Source organism: Eptatretus burgeri, chromosome 8 (genome assembly GCF_056783735.1).
Source record: "Eptatretus burgeri isolate ZD-2024b chromosome 8, Ebu_testis_v1, whole genome shotgun sequence".
Taxonomy (NCBI): domain Eukaryota; kingdom Metazoa; phylum Chordata; class Myxini; order Myxiniformes; family Myxinidae; genus Eptatretus; species Eptatretus burgeri.
Window position 1 is genome coordinate 27,166,391 of NC_140968.1, and position 16,731 is coordinate 27,183,121.

Here is a 16,731-nt window from a genome sequence, read left to right on the forward strand (position 1 = left end):
TGTGCCATGGGGGGGCATTACACCCAAATTCCCTCCCCCTAGCGACGGGCCTGTCTAAGCATCTCTGGATTAGTCTCATGTTACACTCTGGAACAGCAATAACAGTGGTTATCAGAGACATACAGATAGGACTGAGGCATAACTGTCCAGGAAGTGGTGCTTTCTGGTTCCAGAAGGTGGTGTCATAAAATGTGGTCTTTGGTAACTGGAAAAAGCTGATTCCAGTTCCATGGAAGGAGGCCAGGAAAGTGGTTGAGCAGGGATTATGATCTAGGTTGGCTATGGTGCCAATAGTGGACAAGCCTTTCTGGAGACAAGCATAGATACACCCCATATTTTATTCAAAGTGCTTACAGACAGAAGTGACGATCCAGTCTTCAGGCTCTATATCCCTGTCATATGAAATGCTGATACCCATATGGTATAATTGCTGGATGAGTTTCTTACTTCTAGTTATTCCATGGCTATTGAGGGTATTGTCGATGGGAAGAAGTCTGACCCCCCCGCCCCCCACCCACGAGGTGGCTCATGCTCCAGAACCCTCACCATAACCCGAACAGCTCAGTTTTCACATCAGAACTGGATGCTTTTTTCTTTGTGTTGTAGACAATCGCCTGGTCAATGGTGAGACAAACTAGGGATTCATGTCTGTCATGGTTTTTCAAGCTGGTGCCATTCAAGATCAGGGAGATGATAGACTTGAGAGTAGCGAGTCTTCTTGTCATTGTGATGGGAAGCAGCCAGTGAACTTGAAGCCTTCATGGCTGAAGATGTCTTTTCTGATTATCATCGCACCTTTGACCACAATAACAATATCTTCAGATAAATCTCGTTTTTTCAGAGCTTCCATTAATATGTTTCTCATTCCTTTGAAAACAAGAACAGTGTTTCTCCCATCATACCGTTCTTGTGCCTCTGAGAAATGTTCAAACAAATGATCCTTCAGCCTGGTCTTGTTGACTCATTTCTTGATACCAAGGAGTTGACTAGTATCTTGATATCTACAAGTTGACTAGTTTCTTGATACCTTGGGGTTGACTAGTTTCTTGATACCTAGGGTTTGACTAGTTTCTTGATACCTAGACGTTGACTAGTTTCTTGATACCTTGGTCCTCAAGTTGATTTCCATCGAGGGAGCGGAGTTCTGACAGCTTGAAGAGGAGAGTTGCAGAGTCTGCAGCTTTCTCAATGTAGCTCGTCAGCTCGACAAGTACTCGAGACTCATTCACTTTCTCATTTGTGTTTTCTGGTTCCTGGTCCGACATTCTGATTGGACTTCAATTAGACCGATCCCCTCGATCAATTCTCGCAATAAGGTGGCTGTCCTGTAGCTCTGCGATCATGGCCCACAGATTGGTGTCAGCATCAAAAGTTGAAACCTGATGGATATCACCTTCCTCATTCTGTTTCTCAGAGAAGAAACTCTTTTGAATGTTCAGTGCCTGGTGCTTGCTGGGCCTTTTATCTTCAGTCACATGCGTTGTGTTCTATCATCTTCTTTGCTTTCATCGGCTTAGAGTTTTTACATTTCAAATGGCAGGTGCCAAGATTCACAATGAATTGCAAAATTGTCAGCACTTTCATCACACCCAAAATCGAGTTTAGTGGGGAGTGCATCAATGTCCCGGAAGCGTTGCACATTTGTCAGTAATGATGTGGAGGTATCTGTCTTATCATGACGACTTGTACCAGGCTTCTGCAACAGGCATTTCAATGGCCCAGAGGTGACTTGCTGGAAAATGATGCAGCGAGTCAAGTCCAGCTCCATGTCGTGCGGTCACAAACTGAATATACAAGTACATTGTCATTTTGTGATTATGTTAGATGAAGCATTATATATAGCTCATACTTTATGTACTTGTAGTGTTGCAGTGAAACATATCTGATTCAGTGGCCTCAAGTTCTCAATCTGCAATGCAAAAGGAGCTCGGTCTTGGCGTGCCTGCCTGCGTCTGTCCATCCGTCCCTGTGTCCGTCCGTCCCTGCCTGCGTCCGCTTGTCCCTGCTTTGCTGGGAGTGTGGCTATGCTGCCGATGCAGTGCCCCCTGTTTCCAAAAAGCTGGTAATCATTTTGCCGACCACGGAAGGATGACAGGCCAAGTCAACCCACCTGGTGTTAATTCAACGGTTAGGAGGGGCTCGAACTAAACGACTCGAAGATCTCAACACAGGTAGAGGCCATTCAGCCCATCGTGCCTGCGCGAACACCACACCAACCCATCCACACAGGATCGAAGGAAGAAAATGCAAATAAATAAATAAATAAATGTTTTTAATTAATGGAAGAATTTTTTTGTTTTGTTTGTTTTGTTAAAAAAAAAATTAAAATATTATTTATTTATTTATCTATTTTGTATTTTTTTGTATTTTTTCCCCCCTTTTCTTCCCCTCAGGGGAGGGGGCATGGGCTTGGTTAAAAACACACAACATCAACCACACAACCCCCCTTAACAAGACCCCCACCAACAGCACTCCGGACACAATCACCTCCATCAACACTCCCGGGTGTATATCATGTGGACCCGGAGCTTTATCTCCTCTTAGATTACCGAGCTGAGATCTAACATTACCTTTACCTCCTCCCATTCCAACCTGGATCTTCTGTGAAGCCCTTCCTCACCTCCTCGATAGATTCTCTCAGTTATTGGTAATTCTCCTCTGTTCTTGTGTCAAAGTTGAAGTAAAATTACCCGTCGAATAAGCCTGCCGTCTCACTTTCCTCACGAACCACTCTCCCGGTGCGATTCCTTAAAGATCCCCGAATCGAAATCTCCAAACAACTCACTTTAACCGATTTACAAACCACAGGGAAAGGAAAAAACACTCTTTCCATGTGGTGACGATGAAAGCATACCTGCACCTCAGGCTCAGACGGGGCGGAGCGACGAGCGTTGTGGGCGGAGCGACGAGCGTTGTGGGCGGAGCGACGAGCGTTGAGGGCGTGAGCGACGAGCGTTGTGGGCGGAGCGACAAGCGTTGTGGGCGGAGCGACGGGCGTTGTGGGCGGAGCGACGAGCGTTGTGGGCGGAGCGACGGGCGTTGTGGGCGGAGCGACGAGCGTGGGCGGAGCGACGAGCGTTGTGGGCGGAGCGACGGGCGTTGTGGGCGGAGTTACAGCGAGGGGGGGGAAGTACCGCGCATGCGTAGTGCGAGGCATAAAAGTTAAGGAAGCTCGAGGACGCGTGGCATCGGTAAGAAGCGCGGCGCAGGTGCCGGACACGGACACCAAGCGGCTAAGTACGGAGAGATGTCGGACCTGAGCGAGCTAAGCGACCAGTCGGTGTCGGAGCTGGACCTTCGGAATGATAGCGAGGTGGGCGGTGTTGATGTGCGATTTCGGTTTCCCGACGGGATTCCAACCCACACTCTGACATTGTAACTCGAGTTTAAACTTGAAAGTGAGGTTTTATTTTTTCTCCTCTACCTGTGACGTCATTCGTGGATTATATGTTCCTCGGTCACGATAGGTGTTTGCTTTGAAAGGTGATCGATCGCAGCGCACCTGTGTTACCTGCACATTGGTGTGTGTGTGTGTGTGTGTGTGTGTGTGTGTGTGTGTGTGTGTGTGTGTGTGTGTGTGTGTGTGTGTGTGTGTGTGTGTGTGTGTGTGTGTGTGTGTGTGTGTGTGTGTGTGTGTGTGTGTGTGTGTGTGTGTGTGTGACGTCAGGTCTCACCCGATTATTTTGGTTTTCGATTTTTACCTAAACATGTAATGTATTGTGACGACGGTTTTTCATTGATGGTGTGGGGGGTGATTTAAACAGGTGTGAACACCTGGCTATTTACCTGGAAGTCCCCAAGCCCGAGCATTGTGGGAAGAGTGTACCTGGTGCCAGGGGCAGTGCTTTGTTCTCTTTGTGTTCAAATCCAATTGGGTTTGTTTGGTTCTTACTGAACTTGTTCAATTGTGTTGTGTCGGGATGAGAAGGAGTGCAGTGCAGGTGTGACTGGATACCTGGACACCTGGACACCTGGATCTGTTCTCCCTCGGGATGCAGTCGTTTGCTCCATCGGAGTTTAAACTTTTTTTTTATGTATTTGTTTGTTGTGGGTTTGAGTTCTCCTCGAGTGGGTGTTTGTGTTTGTGTGTGTGGGAATAAATTGGGGAAACTCCATATCGTTTCCCCAACATTCTTTTTTCAGTTCCTTACACCAACAGTCAGTCCATGGGTCTTAAAGTTTTTAGCATCTGCTCACGTGACTACAGGTGTGTTAGTGTTTTGCACACTACCAGTGCCTGTTTGTAAGAGCAGGTATTTTGAAGTCGAGCAAACTTTATTTTATTTATTTGGTGATTGTGTTGTTTATAATATGTTCACCAATTGGTGTGGTCTACATGTCTGGTTAGCCCCCTCTCTCTGTTTTGTATGTATATGTTTAAATCTGACTCGTTAAAGTTATTTATATATTTATATATTCTTATCTCTTGGTTGTGTGTTCATGAGGTTTTGTTGTGAATTTCAAAACTAATGCACCTTTCATATCCTCCCCCATCCCCATGTAATTTAATAATTACACCAGAGTATATATATATATATATATATATATATATATATATATATATATATATATATATATATATATATATATATATATATATATATATATATATATATATCTTGCTCATATGCCGGATGTTGGCTTTGGATCCTAGGGTCCTGAGTTCAATTCCCACTCAGCTGTTGAATTAATACCAGGTGGGGTTGACTGCCTGTCATCCTTCTGAGGTCGGCAAAGTGAGTGCCAGCTTGCTGGTATCCTGTGTCAGAGTGGTGACCCGTCCAGGATTGTGTCTAACAGCCAAGGAGACTGCTTAGGTTGCACCAACGCTCTGTACTACAGTGTGACCACTCCTCATTTTCATAAATGTCAAGGTGAGCCAATGAAAAAAGCCAAGAATTCACAAGGTTTTGGAAAAGCAATGATAATAGAAAACCAAGGTGAACAACGAATATCCAAGATTTTGTGAAAAAAGCCAAGGAGTGGTCACGCTGTCTGCACAGAGTGTGCTCCCAATGGATGGATTGCTATCCCAATCTATACTGTCTGTTGCCATTTTTTTATTTTTTTTTGTCACATGGTCAAACAGATCTTCATCAAACTTTCATTGATTCAGTTAGTGTTGAGTGTGTTAAGCAAAAAATCCAATTCCCCCCCCCTTTATCCACAATGCCTTTCGCAGTGTATGTGTTTTAGACCCCACAAAAATTTTTTTTTGGGGGGGGGGGGTTCAAAAATTGATTTCAAAATGTCAGGTACTCCAGGTAGTTTGGTTATAGATGTCTTCACTGGTCGCTAGAGTACACGTGGGAACCGTTTTTAAGCGTATTGTTCGATATTTGTTCATTTTTTCATTTCTGGTTGATGGAATCTGGTGAGAAGAGTGATTGTGTCACAAATCTGGTGCTCACCTCTCTACTCGTCTTTATGGCCTTTAAGGAACAATGGGCCTTCTTTAAAAATGTATCAGTTCCCTCGGGGAGGGGTGGGGGCATTGGGGGGCTCATGTTCCCGAGCTCATGAGGCTGGAAATTGACACTGTGTGCACAGTGTTTGTCGGTCTGATTCCCACCTCGTTTTCAAACTAAGTTTGTGCCTATTGCCGTCTGTAAGAGTAATGGGGATGCTTGAAAGTGTGTGAAATGCATTTTCCTTGGGTTATCAAATATGATCTTTAATAGACAAGCAGCAGTAGTTCCACCTTGAGCCATGAAAACCTCCCAACACTGGAATACATTGGGGGGAAAGAAATAAAATAAATAATTTGGACAAGTTTTCAACTTTTGTCCATGAGAATAGTAAAGAGCGTGGACATAGATGTCAAATGTTCAAGATGGGTGAGTGGTGTGTGTGTGTGTGTGTGTGTGTGTGTGTGTGTGTGTGTGTGTGTGTGTGTGTGTGTGTGTCAGTCTTGAGGTTGACCTCTTTCACTACAGTGTCGATGGAGATATTTTAAGGGTGGCATAACGGGCACGCGTCACACGTACGGTAGTGCTCTTGGCGGGATCGTTCCGTCTGCGTCACCACCTTTTTGAGTATGTTTGCACAGTGCTAGGCTCTGAGTTTGTACATGAATGGAATGATAAATCTGTTCTTGTGTTCATGTTCGTTTGAACCGTTTGGATTTGAAACTTTCCACGGACTGAAGATTGTTTGGCGTCGATTGATGACTTGTTGACTCGTCTTGCATGCACCGTTTATAACCTAGTGTTCTTTTATTTTTACAAATTCCATTGAGTAATGACTAACTCTTGTTACCCCCACCACCAAAGGTGGACAGAGCTTGTGTTTTCATGTCTATCTGTTTGTCTGTTGGCAGAACATACAGTATCAAAAAGTTGACAGGTTGGGTGTGTGTGACTGGGACAAATTTGTCAGATTTTTGTGAACATCTTGATCTGATGATTTAAGTGATTCTTCATCCCTTGAGATATGGGGACCAAAAAGAACATGTAGCATGATCTCAGAGTCTTGGACGAGTTGGGTGGTTGACGACGACAACCTGATTAGATTTTTGTGAGGTTTGGATGCAGATCCAGCCTATCGGTGGGATACAAAACAAACTGTTCGACCTGGTGGAGGTATGCACTCCACTTAGTGCCATTCTTGTTCTGAACTGTATTTTAAACCTTGTGTTGTCATGTACCACTTTTGAAGACCTGGCCGCAAAAAGGACGGTCTTGCTGATCCTGATGTTTTATTAATACCTTTGGTATCGATGGGCCAAGCATGACGTGCTCCGAATGACCGTCGAGCTTGTTGATGGAGTGTTGTCGTTTTGATACAGGTAGACCAAGTTTGATTTGGTGTTGTCGTCGTCCCTTTTTTTTTTCTCTCGGAGGATGTATTGCATTGAACAATGGTCTGTACTCATGTGGCTGTAATGTAGACTCTCCCTTTCTCTTGGAAGACTACTCGCCGATGATTGATCCCTGGTTTGTTTGAAAAGTGAATCCAGTACTTGGATTGGTTCTATTTGTGGTTCTTTTCTAAATGCTCTAACCTTTTTATTTGGTTATTAGGGTTCACCAAAAACTACAATGAGGTTCTTTATACATCAAGGCTGGTCTCCTCTCGGAGGTGTATCGGTCAATTTATTTTCACTGGAATGTACCGGTCTTGTTCTAAAGCCATTCCAGTGTTGTTGGGTCATTGTCCTGTTGGAACGCAAGTCTTCGCCACAGTCTCAGGTCTTTTTGCACTCTGAAGCAGGTTCTCCTCAAGGATTTATCTGTATTAGTCTCCATTCATTGTGTGTTCTATCCTTGCGAGTCTCCCAGTCCCTGCCACTGAAGAGCATCTCCATAGCATGATGATTCCACCACAATGCTTTACTGCAGGGATTGTGTTTGATGGGTGATGAGCTGTGCTCGCTGTTTGCCAGATGTATAACTTTGCAATCAGATTTAAATTTTCGTCTCGTCAGACTACAGAATATTTAGCATCAAACTCTTTCACGTGCCATTTTGCAAACTCGAGGCGTACTGTCATATGCCTTTTTTTTTCTTTTTCTCAGGAGTGGCTTCCCTTTGGCCAATTTTTCCATAAAGCCTTGATGTCTGAAGTGCTGCAGAGACTGTTGTCCTTCTGGTAGGTTATACCATCTCGGCCAAGGAACTCTGTAGTTATGTCAGGGTGGTCATTGTGTTCTTGGTCACCTCCCTGACCAAGGTTCTTGTCCAGTTGCTCAGTTTGGTTGGCCCGCCTGCTCGAGGAAGAGTCTGGGTGGTTCCATATTCTTTCAATTTTCAAATGATGGAGCTCACTGTGCTCTTGGGAACTTTCAACACTCTCGAAATTGTTTTATATCCTTCCCCAGATCCATAACTACCACCTCATAATTTTATCTCAGAGTTCTGTGGACAGTTCCTTGGACTTCATGGTGGAGTTTCTGCTCTGACATGTACTGTCAACTGTGGGACCTTATATAGAAAGGTATGTTTCTTTCTAAATCCTGTCCAATCAATTGATTTGGCCACAGGTGGACTCCAATTAAGTTGTCGACATCTTGAGGATGATCAAAGGGAATAGGATGCACCTGAGCTCAATTTGGCGCGTCGTCGCAAAGGGGTTGAATACCGATTGACGCAACACATTTTAGTTTTTCATTTTGATAAACAAAATTTCTAAACATGTTTTCATGTCGTCATTACGGGGTATTTTGTGTAGATTGGTGACAAAACTAAATTTAGTGCATTTTAAATTCAGGCTGTAACGTGAAAAAGTCAAGGTGTGGATACTTTCTGAAGGCACTGTGGGATTGTGGAGATGTTGGAACGTTATAGGATTCAATTCTTCAACTTGAGGTATTGAAGTGTTGTGACACGATAAGCTGTGGTGTGTATGTATGTATGTATGTATGTATGTATAATATATATATATATATATATATATATATATATATATATATATATATATATATATATATATATATATATATATATATATATATATATATGAGAGTGCCTGTATTCCATATGGAGAATGTTCTCAGTATTCCAACAGAACGGTCACCGTGTCTCGCTGAAGCAAGAGCACAACTTGAATTCCTGTCCCTAAAATTACTTGAACTAGAAGGGCATTCGGTAGAGTGCATACCTTTGCCATGCAATACCTGATTCTCGGGCTAAATGCATGTGCATGTGGAAAATTTATGTACAATATAGTGTATTGGAAATCTTGTGTTCAAATATTGTGCTATGTATTGTGTCCAGCAACCGAGTCCCCCAACATAAATCTTTGCTCTGCGTGAACCCATTGAGATCCCATTTTAATTTATGCTGAGGTGTTGGAGTATATGAAGGGGTATTCTCGCACGAAAAAAATCGGGACCATCGGTTCGGCTGGGGAGCGGGGGCCCAAGGTCAAAGGGCATCCCAAACTATAACTTTTAATTACTGTTTTGGAGTGATTTTACTTTACGCGATTCGAAAGATCTCGCTTTTACAAGCATTTTGATACCAAGATCAGCCAAATTTGACGACCACAACCTGTGATACGGCCTCTGGAAGATTGGGGGGTCCCTACAATTAGCCCGATGGGCCCATGGGTCTAAAAGTTGGTATTTTGAGTTTTTTTCACCCAAGTGAATAAATGACCAAGATATGGGGAGAAAATGAGGTATTGGTGTCGGGAGGGTGTGTACACTTGATATGGAATGCCCCAAGTGTTACGAATTTGGAAGCCTTGTGCACACAGACAGACGGCAGTCCCTAAGCTTAATTACATATTTCGATAAGAATGTGTATAGTTAGAATCCCCCTATGTCTAATGGGTTAATTTTGTGTGTGCGCCAAGAGTTATTTTTTTTTTTAGTTAGGTTTTTACTACTACTACATCCATGACAACTCCACCGTCCCGCACTCGACCCGGTCGCCATTGCCCGCATGTATTTGGCTGAAGGTGTGGGTGGAACCTCCATCGCCTCAGATCTATACTAACAAATCGTCTTCTGTAAGTAGAATTGTATAAGTGTTTTCCTTTCCTTGTAAATTACATTTGCTTATTCGTGATAACTCTGTTCTTTTTTTGTGCTTCCCCTCCCCGGTTATTGTTATAAACCCCTGTTAAATGTCCCAGCTCGTTTTCTGTGCTTTCTCCTATTGGGTGCGTATTGAGAAATAGTAAAGCCGTTCATGCCGTAAATTGTTTATTTGGTCCGGTGCGGCTTTGGTTACTTCCGCTCGGTTACGCCGGATCCGAGTCGGTGATAGCGACTCAATTCGGACAAAGTCGGCCGAGGGTGTGGTTTCCCCCGTAGTTGGATGGCGTGTGTACTTGGGTAAATTGTACAAGTGGACCCTACCTCACGCCGTCGAAATATTGGCGGCCACGATCCTCTAAGTGACCTTTCGGAGTTGTCCTAGAGTCACGACCTAAATTCCGGGTGTTCGGTGGGAGACGACTCCACTGCTCCACCTAGTGGTCGTTTATCGCCGCCGAACCCCAGTCCACAACAATATGGCTTCAAGCCCACACTTGGATAATCTGTTCAAGGCCTTGAGCTTATTGGCCATGAGTCTTCAGACTGGAAAAGGCAGATCCTCAAGTTTGTGAATGGTAAGACTTCCTGGAGTGCTGCAGGTACAACAGCAATAGTCTGTGCACAAGACGTTTACATTTGTTGGAAATTGCATCTTGTTGTGCAGTAACTCGTGTATCAAATTGCTTGGAGATTGTCCCTTTAATGCCAATATTGATCATGTGGTTTTCGTTTTTGGTGACAAGCTGTGCAATCCTTTTGTTGGTCAGATACAGTAGATGTGGATGAGTTGAATTGGTGCCTTTTATTTGTTTTTCTTTTTCCTTTTTCTTTTTAAACATCTGCCACTGAAGGTGGACGGAGTTTGTTTTCACCTGTTTGGTTTGTTTGCCTTTGTCTATGAGCAGGACGTCAATTTGTGGACGGATTCGGACACACTTGGACGTGTTGGGTGTCTGACGATGACTAATTGATTCTACTTTGGGGAAGATCTGGATACGAGAATTGTTATTATCCCGCCCCCCGGAGGGTGGGAGCGGGATATTGTAATCGTCCGGTTTGTTTGTCTGCTAGCAACTTTACGGCAAAACTGATTTAGCAAACGCTATCAAATTTTATCCACAGGTGGGCAATGAACCTTGGATGACCCCATTAACTTGTGGGTCCAATTGGATCAAAGGTCAAGGTCATGAAAAGGTCAAAATAGTTTTTGCTCATAACTTTGTCAAAAATGATCTGATTTACTTCAAACTAAGCTTATAGTGAACCTTATTCTATTTGTCACTTATAATCCTACCCATTCCTATAGTGAAAAATGCATATTTGTGAAGATCGGTAGGGTCTGAAGTTTTGGGGGTCATGGTCATCGGTCAAAATTACAAATTTTCCATTAAAACTAAAACATGGTTACGAAAATACAACTTTACCGGAAAACGGCTGGCTCAAACACTGTCAAATTGTATCCACAGGTGGGGAATGAACCTCGGACGACCCCATTGGCTTTTGGGTCCAATTTGGTCAAAGGTCACGAAAAGGTGAAAATCATTCTTCGTTCATAACCGTCAAATGGGCGGGATTTGTTGTGCCTGGTTACTATTATTTTTATTGAGTGATTCTTTTCCATTGAGAGATGTTGCCAAATTTGAAGTATAGCATGATATTTCAAAAAGTTGTGCACTAGTTACGACACCTTTGTGGATGAGTTGGTTCGGTGACAAGAACAAACTGATTGATTCAATATTGGTTGATGTTCGGAAGCAGATCTGACCTATCAGTGGGATACAAAACGTAAACTATTCAGCCCGGTGCAGGTGCGTGCTCCACCGAGTGCCGATCTAGTTGGTCTGCATTGTACAAATGTTTTTGTTTATTTCAGGAATTGTAAATATTCTACTTGTCTGCAGCTTTTAAAGGTAGTGTGATTGCCTGAACATTTTTCTTAATAACTAATTTTTTGCTTACTCTTTACTTCTTCCAGGCTTTAACCTCTTAAACCATTTTCTCCCTTGTTTTGTCCTTTCTATTGCAATTGGAAATTAATTTGATGCCCTTTCACTTTTTTACCAATCATCTCACAAATGGAATTTGTTTTGAAAAACTGGTCATTTAAAAAAAAAAACTGCTGCTTCCTGTCGTCGTTTGGGTTGACGGCGATTCAATTTTTTTTTCATCAAATGTTTTATCCTCGACATTGCATTCTTCAAAACTCAGAGATATTTTTGAGGAGCGTTTGTCGACGTAACGTTTAATTAGGTTCCCTTAACTGCGGAATGACGAAGCAGATGTTTTTGAGTACAGTGCAATGCCTTTGCTGACACGCACTGGCATGGATTGCTGAACACATTTGCTGTAGTCATGTATTACTCTTTTAAATGGATTTGTTCTGTTGGAAGGTTTTTTTTTTAAAAACAAACCTTTTTGAAGGACAAGCCATGGAAAGACTGTCAGATTTCCTCTTTAAGCATTTGTAATTGGTGTTGCCAGCCTGAAGTGTGAATGAATGAATAAGGACATTGTTCGTCACTCATAAAATGTTATTTGAACTTTGGTAAAATGTTGCAGTTGAGAGGATTCTCTTGTACACATGATTATCCGTGTAGTCTGGAACATTTGTTTTCTGTAAAACATACATCTGCCTTCTCTTGGTTTTTTTAATCAAAAATGATAAATCAATATGTAACAACATGGAAATGTTTCATAAGTTCCCGGAACGCTAAAGTATATCAATTGGTGCATGATTAAACATAACTTTAGATGTTTCTTATTCCACTAATTTTAATGAATGTAATGCATGGCTTTGCGTGTGTCGAGGCATTGTAAAAGCTGCTGAGGTTCTGTGAGCAGCGGCACTCGATTTTAAATGTTGTTCTTGATCAACGCTGAGAACGTGCTGAAGTAATGATTAACTCCCTTGATATATGTAACTGTTTGTACCTCCGATCCTAAAGGGACTGTTGTGATCTTTTATGATTGGCTGTACGTGGACCTTGCCGACTGGAACCAATATTGTTTAGACTCTGTCCCAACCCTTTTCTCGCAGCAGAAAGTGGTTATTACCTCCACCATCAAAGGTGAAGGAGGTTGTTCGCACCCCTTTTTGTCTTTGTTTGTCTGTACACAGGATATCTCAAAGTTGTGGATACATCCGGATGAAATTTTGTGGACAGGTTGCGTGTGTGACGAGGACGAACATATTCGATTTTGTTGAAGATCTGACTACTAGAGGTTTTTTATTTTTATTTTATTTTTATTTTTTAAAGTGATTCTTCACCATTGAGAGATAGGGTCAAAAACGATGTATAGCACGTATTCAGACAAAACTTGGTGGATGGGTTGGGTGTGTCACAAGGACCAATTGATTCGATTTTGGTGAAGATCCGAATCTGGATACGAGGATTATTAAAAATTTTAAAGTGATTCTTCACCATTGACAGATCGGGCTAAAAGTGATATAGGACTGTATTGCATGATTTCAAAAATGTATTGGGCCTGATATGTTCTCGTGGATCAGGCATCACGTGGCGGAGGTAAGCGCTCCACCGAGTGCCCTTCTAGTTTTGATTTTGAACTATGGAAAGAGTTGCTCTTTCGCAGATGAGCAATTTATTTTATCCTGCTTGTTCAATCATACCCCCCCCCCCCAACTTGATAGAAAAGATTTTGGCTCAGGGTGTTCTTTTTTTTCTTCTTCTCCCCTTTTCTGCCATGTGTCAATGTACAGAATTAAACATTCTTCTTTGTATGCTGAAGCTGAGCGGAAATTGAGTTAATTTCTTCCACAACTGGAAAATGCATTTTGAAGAAGCGTGACTCGATGGCTCTCCGCTGTTTTGGTGGACAAGCGTCCTGCCAGCATCAGGCGGCGTTGTGCCGGTCCCTTAATTTGTGCTCCTGAGCAGGTGCTTCATATGGAAATGCAATTTTTGTCTTTTCAGAGATTTTTTTGGGACTGGCATTGCTTGAATTTTTCTCTTTTACTATGAGCCGAGTATCCGCCCTGCAGGTGATCTTTTTTTTCAAGCGTGTAACATGTTCCGCCGACATCCCCTTATTTGGGTGGTGTATAGGCAACAGGTTGTTTTCTTGATCGCTCCCAAAAAGAAAAATAAACTGGGCTACATATAAAGTAAAAACGTGTGCAGCTTGTGCTTTGTAATACACTGGTTATGTAACTTGGATAAGTCTAATTGCACCCTTCCCCTCCCCAAAGGAAAAAAAATGCCAAGATGAGAGAAATCTTATTATTTTTATTCCCGAGCTTTCGAAGAAAAGCAGGAATATTGTGATTGTCTCCGCCGTCCGTCTTACCCTGTAACTCCTCCTACACCATTTGAAATAGGAACTTGAAACTTTGGGACATAGTAGATATATGTAATGGGAAGTGCACAACACTTTCGGATTTTTGATATGACCCCTAGGATTCGGGCCAGAGGGGTTGGGGTCATGGGGGCTGATTTTTTATTTTTTATTTTTTTTTTAACCTCCGCCATCGAAGATCGGAGGTTACTGTTTTCACCCCTTTCTGTTTGTTTGTGAACAGTATTATGGAAAATCTCCTTGTTGGATTTCGACGAAACTTGGTGGGGGGTTAGATATGGTCCAAGGATCATGCCATTAGATTTTGGACTTGGTCCCCCCCCCAAAAAAATTTAGAGAAAAATTTTTTTTTGCACTTCTACATGTTTTAAGTGATTTCCACCCCCCCAAAAAAAAATTTAGAGAAAAAAAATTTTGCAACTTCTTTTCCAACAAAATTTCGATTTCTTTTTTTTGCATTTCTATATGTTTTAAGTGATTTCCAACCCCCCCCCCAAAAAAAAATTGTTGGAGAAAATTTTTTGCAACTTTTTTGTCAACAAAATTTTGATTTCTTTTTTTTTGCATTTCTACATGCTTTAAGTGATTTCCAACCCCCCCCCCCCCCAAAAAAAATGTTAGAAAATAACTATAACTGTCAGCACTGTTGACATATTTAATGAATAAGATATAAGGTTCACGTGAGTGACCCAGCAGTATTGGCGGCGGTTTTGCACTCTCCCGAGTGCTCCCCCTCGAGTTAACCTCTGCCATCGAAGATCGGAGGTTACTGTTTTCACCCCTTTCTGTTTGTTTGTTTGTTTATTTGTGAACAGTATTACGGAAAAACTCCTTGATGGATTTCGACGAAACTTGGTGGGGTGATTAGGTATGGTCCAAGGATCATGCCATTAGATTTGGGACTTGGTCCAAAACCCAATATGGCCGCTATGGCGGCCATTTTGAAAAAAATATTTGAATTTTTGTTTTTGCATTTCTACATGTTTTAAGTGATTTCCAACCAAAAAAAAAATTGTTGGAGAAAAAAAAACATTTTGCAACTTTTTTTTCAAAAAAAATTCGATTTTATTTGAATTTTTTTTTGCATTTCTACATGTTTTAAGTGATTTCCAACCAAAAAAAAAATTGTTGGAGAAAAAAAAACATTTTGCAACTTTTTTTTCAAAAAAAATTCGATTTTATTTGAATTTTTTTTTGCATTTCTACATGTTTTAAGTGATTTCCAACCCCCCCAAAAAATTTGTTGGAGAAAAGAAAAACCAGAAATTTTGCAACTTTTTCAAAAAAATTTCGATTTTATTTTTTTGGGCATTTCTACATGCACGTCGATCTAGTTTAGTTTATTCAATCGTGGTTCAGTCGAGTCTGATCCGTTTTGACCTACAATGAATAAGATATCAGGTTCACTTAAGTGACCCAGCAGTATTGGCGGTGGAGGTTTTGCACTCTACCGAGTGCTCCCCCGATAGTTAACCTCCGCCATCTTCGAAGATGGATGGAGGTTACTGTTTTCACCCCTTTCTGTTTGTTTGTTTGTGAACAGTATTACGGAAAACTCCTCGACGGATTTTGACGAAACTTGGTGGGGGGGGGGGGTTAGGTATGGTCCAAGGATCACGCCATTTAATTTTGGACTTGGTCCCCCCCCCAAAAAAAAATTGTTAGAGAATTTTTTTTTTTGCATTTCTACATGTTTTAAGTGATTTCTAACCCCCGCAAAAAAATTGTTACCCCCCCGCCAAAAAAAAATTGTTGGAGAAAAAATTTTTTTTTTTGCATTTCTCCATGTTTTAAGTGATTTCCAACACCCCAAAAAATTGTTACCCCCCCCAAAAAAGATTTTTTTTTGCATTTCTACATGTTCTAAGTGATTTCCAATCCCCCCCAAAAAAAATTGTTCGAGAAAATTTTTTTTTTGCATATCTACATGTTTAAGTGATTTCCAACCCCCCCAAAAAAAAAATTGTTGGAGAAAAAAAAAAATTTGCAACTTTTTTTTTCAAAAAATTCGTTTTTTTTTTTTAAATTTTTTTTATTATTTTTTTATTTTTGGCATTTCTACATGCGCGTCGATCTATTTTAGTTTATTCAATCGTGGTTCAGTAGAGTCTGATCCGTTTTGACCGACAATGAATGGGATATCAGGTTCACTTAAGTGACCCAGCAGTATTGGCGGCGGAGGTTTTGCACTCTACCGAGCGTTCCCTCTAGTTTACCATTGTACATGGTAAATTCTTTTATAAAGAACTTACTTATGTAGCCCCCATGAGTGACAAACAGTCACAAGTTTTACTGTATTTATCTAATTGATTTATGAATAATTATAATTAATATTATACACAGTTCATTCCTCTGATTAAATTGATGCACAGTTCTATAATGCTGGAAGTGTTAACTTAATGTTTCATGAAATGTTGACATGCTTGCAATGACTTCTGATTTAGTAAATGTAGTAAGTCTTTGGTCATAAAGAATAGTCAATCCATTTTGCAAGATAAAATTTTACCTAGCCTAGGAACAAAGCAGTGCGCGTGGGAATATGTGATGGTGTGCCATCAATAACGTAGTTCGAGTTATTATTATTTTTAATTTTTTTTTTTCCTCTTTTAAAAAACTTGATTTAATCAAACAAAAGTTGCACATGCACAACTTCATGGTGCTCTCTTTAATCCCTGAAAGTTTCAACTTCCTCGGTCAAATCCTCTTAGAATAGATGATTCGTATTTGCATACATAAGATGCCTGGTGTTGGCATGATGGTTCAGGTGGTGGGCTTGGGATTCCAGGATCCTGAAATCAAATCTCACTCTGTTGTTTAATACCAGGTGGGGTTGACTCTGCCTGTCGTCCTTCCGAGGTTGGCAAAATGAGTACCAGCTTGCTGGTATCCTGTGTCGGAGTGGCGACCCGTCCAGGATTGTGCCCAATAGCCAA

At 41.5% G+C, this 16,731-nt stretch overlaps 1 protein-coding gene and 1 pseudogene across 6 annotated transcripts in view; one reads left to right on the plus strand and one right to left on the minus strand.

Moving 5' to 3' along the window:
- Positions 1 to 530: 530 nt before the first annotated feature.
- Positions 531 to 1,768, minus strand: LOC147021380 (uncharacterized; annotated as a pseudogene).
- Positions 1,769 to 3,141: 1,373 nt separating this feature from the next.
- Positions 3,142 to 16,731, plus strand: part of LOC147021381 (E3 ubiquitin-protein ligase TRIM36-like) — a 33,045-nt gene continuing 19,455 nt past the window's right edge. For 2 of the 6 annotated variants that reach the window (XM_085891280.1, XM_085891282.1), the window contains exon 1: positions 3,144 to 3,313. In XM_085891280.1, coding sequence (XP_085747406.1) covers positions 3,248 to 3,313 — 66 coding nt within the window. In that variant the 5' untranslated portion in view covers positions 3,144 to 3,247. Of the gene's footprint in view, positions 3,314 to 5,922; positions 6,036 to 7,566; positions 7,591 to 16,731 lie in introns of those variants that run through there. The other 4 variants (XM_085891285.1, XM_085891281.1, XM_085891284.1 and 1 more) reach the window with 4 other exon arrangements.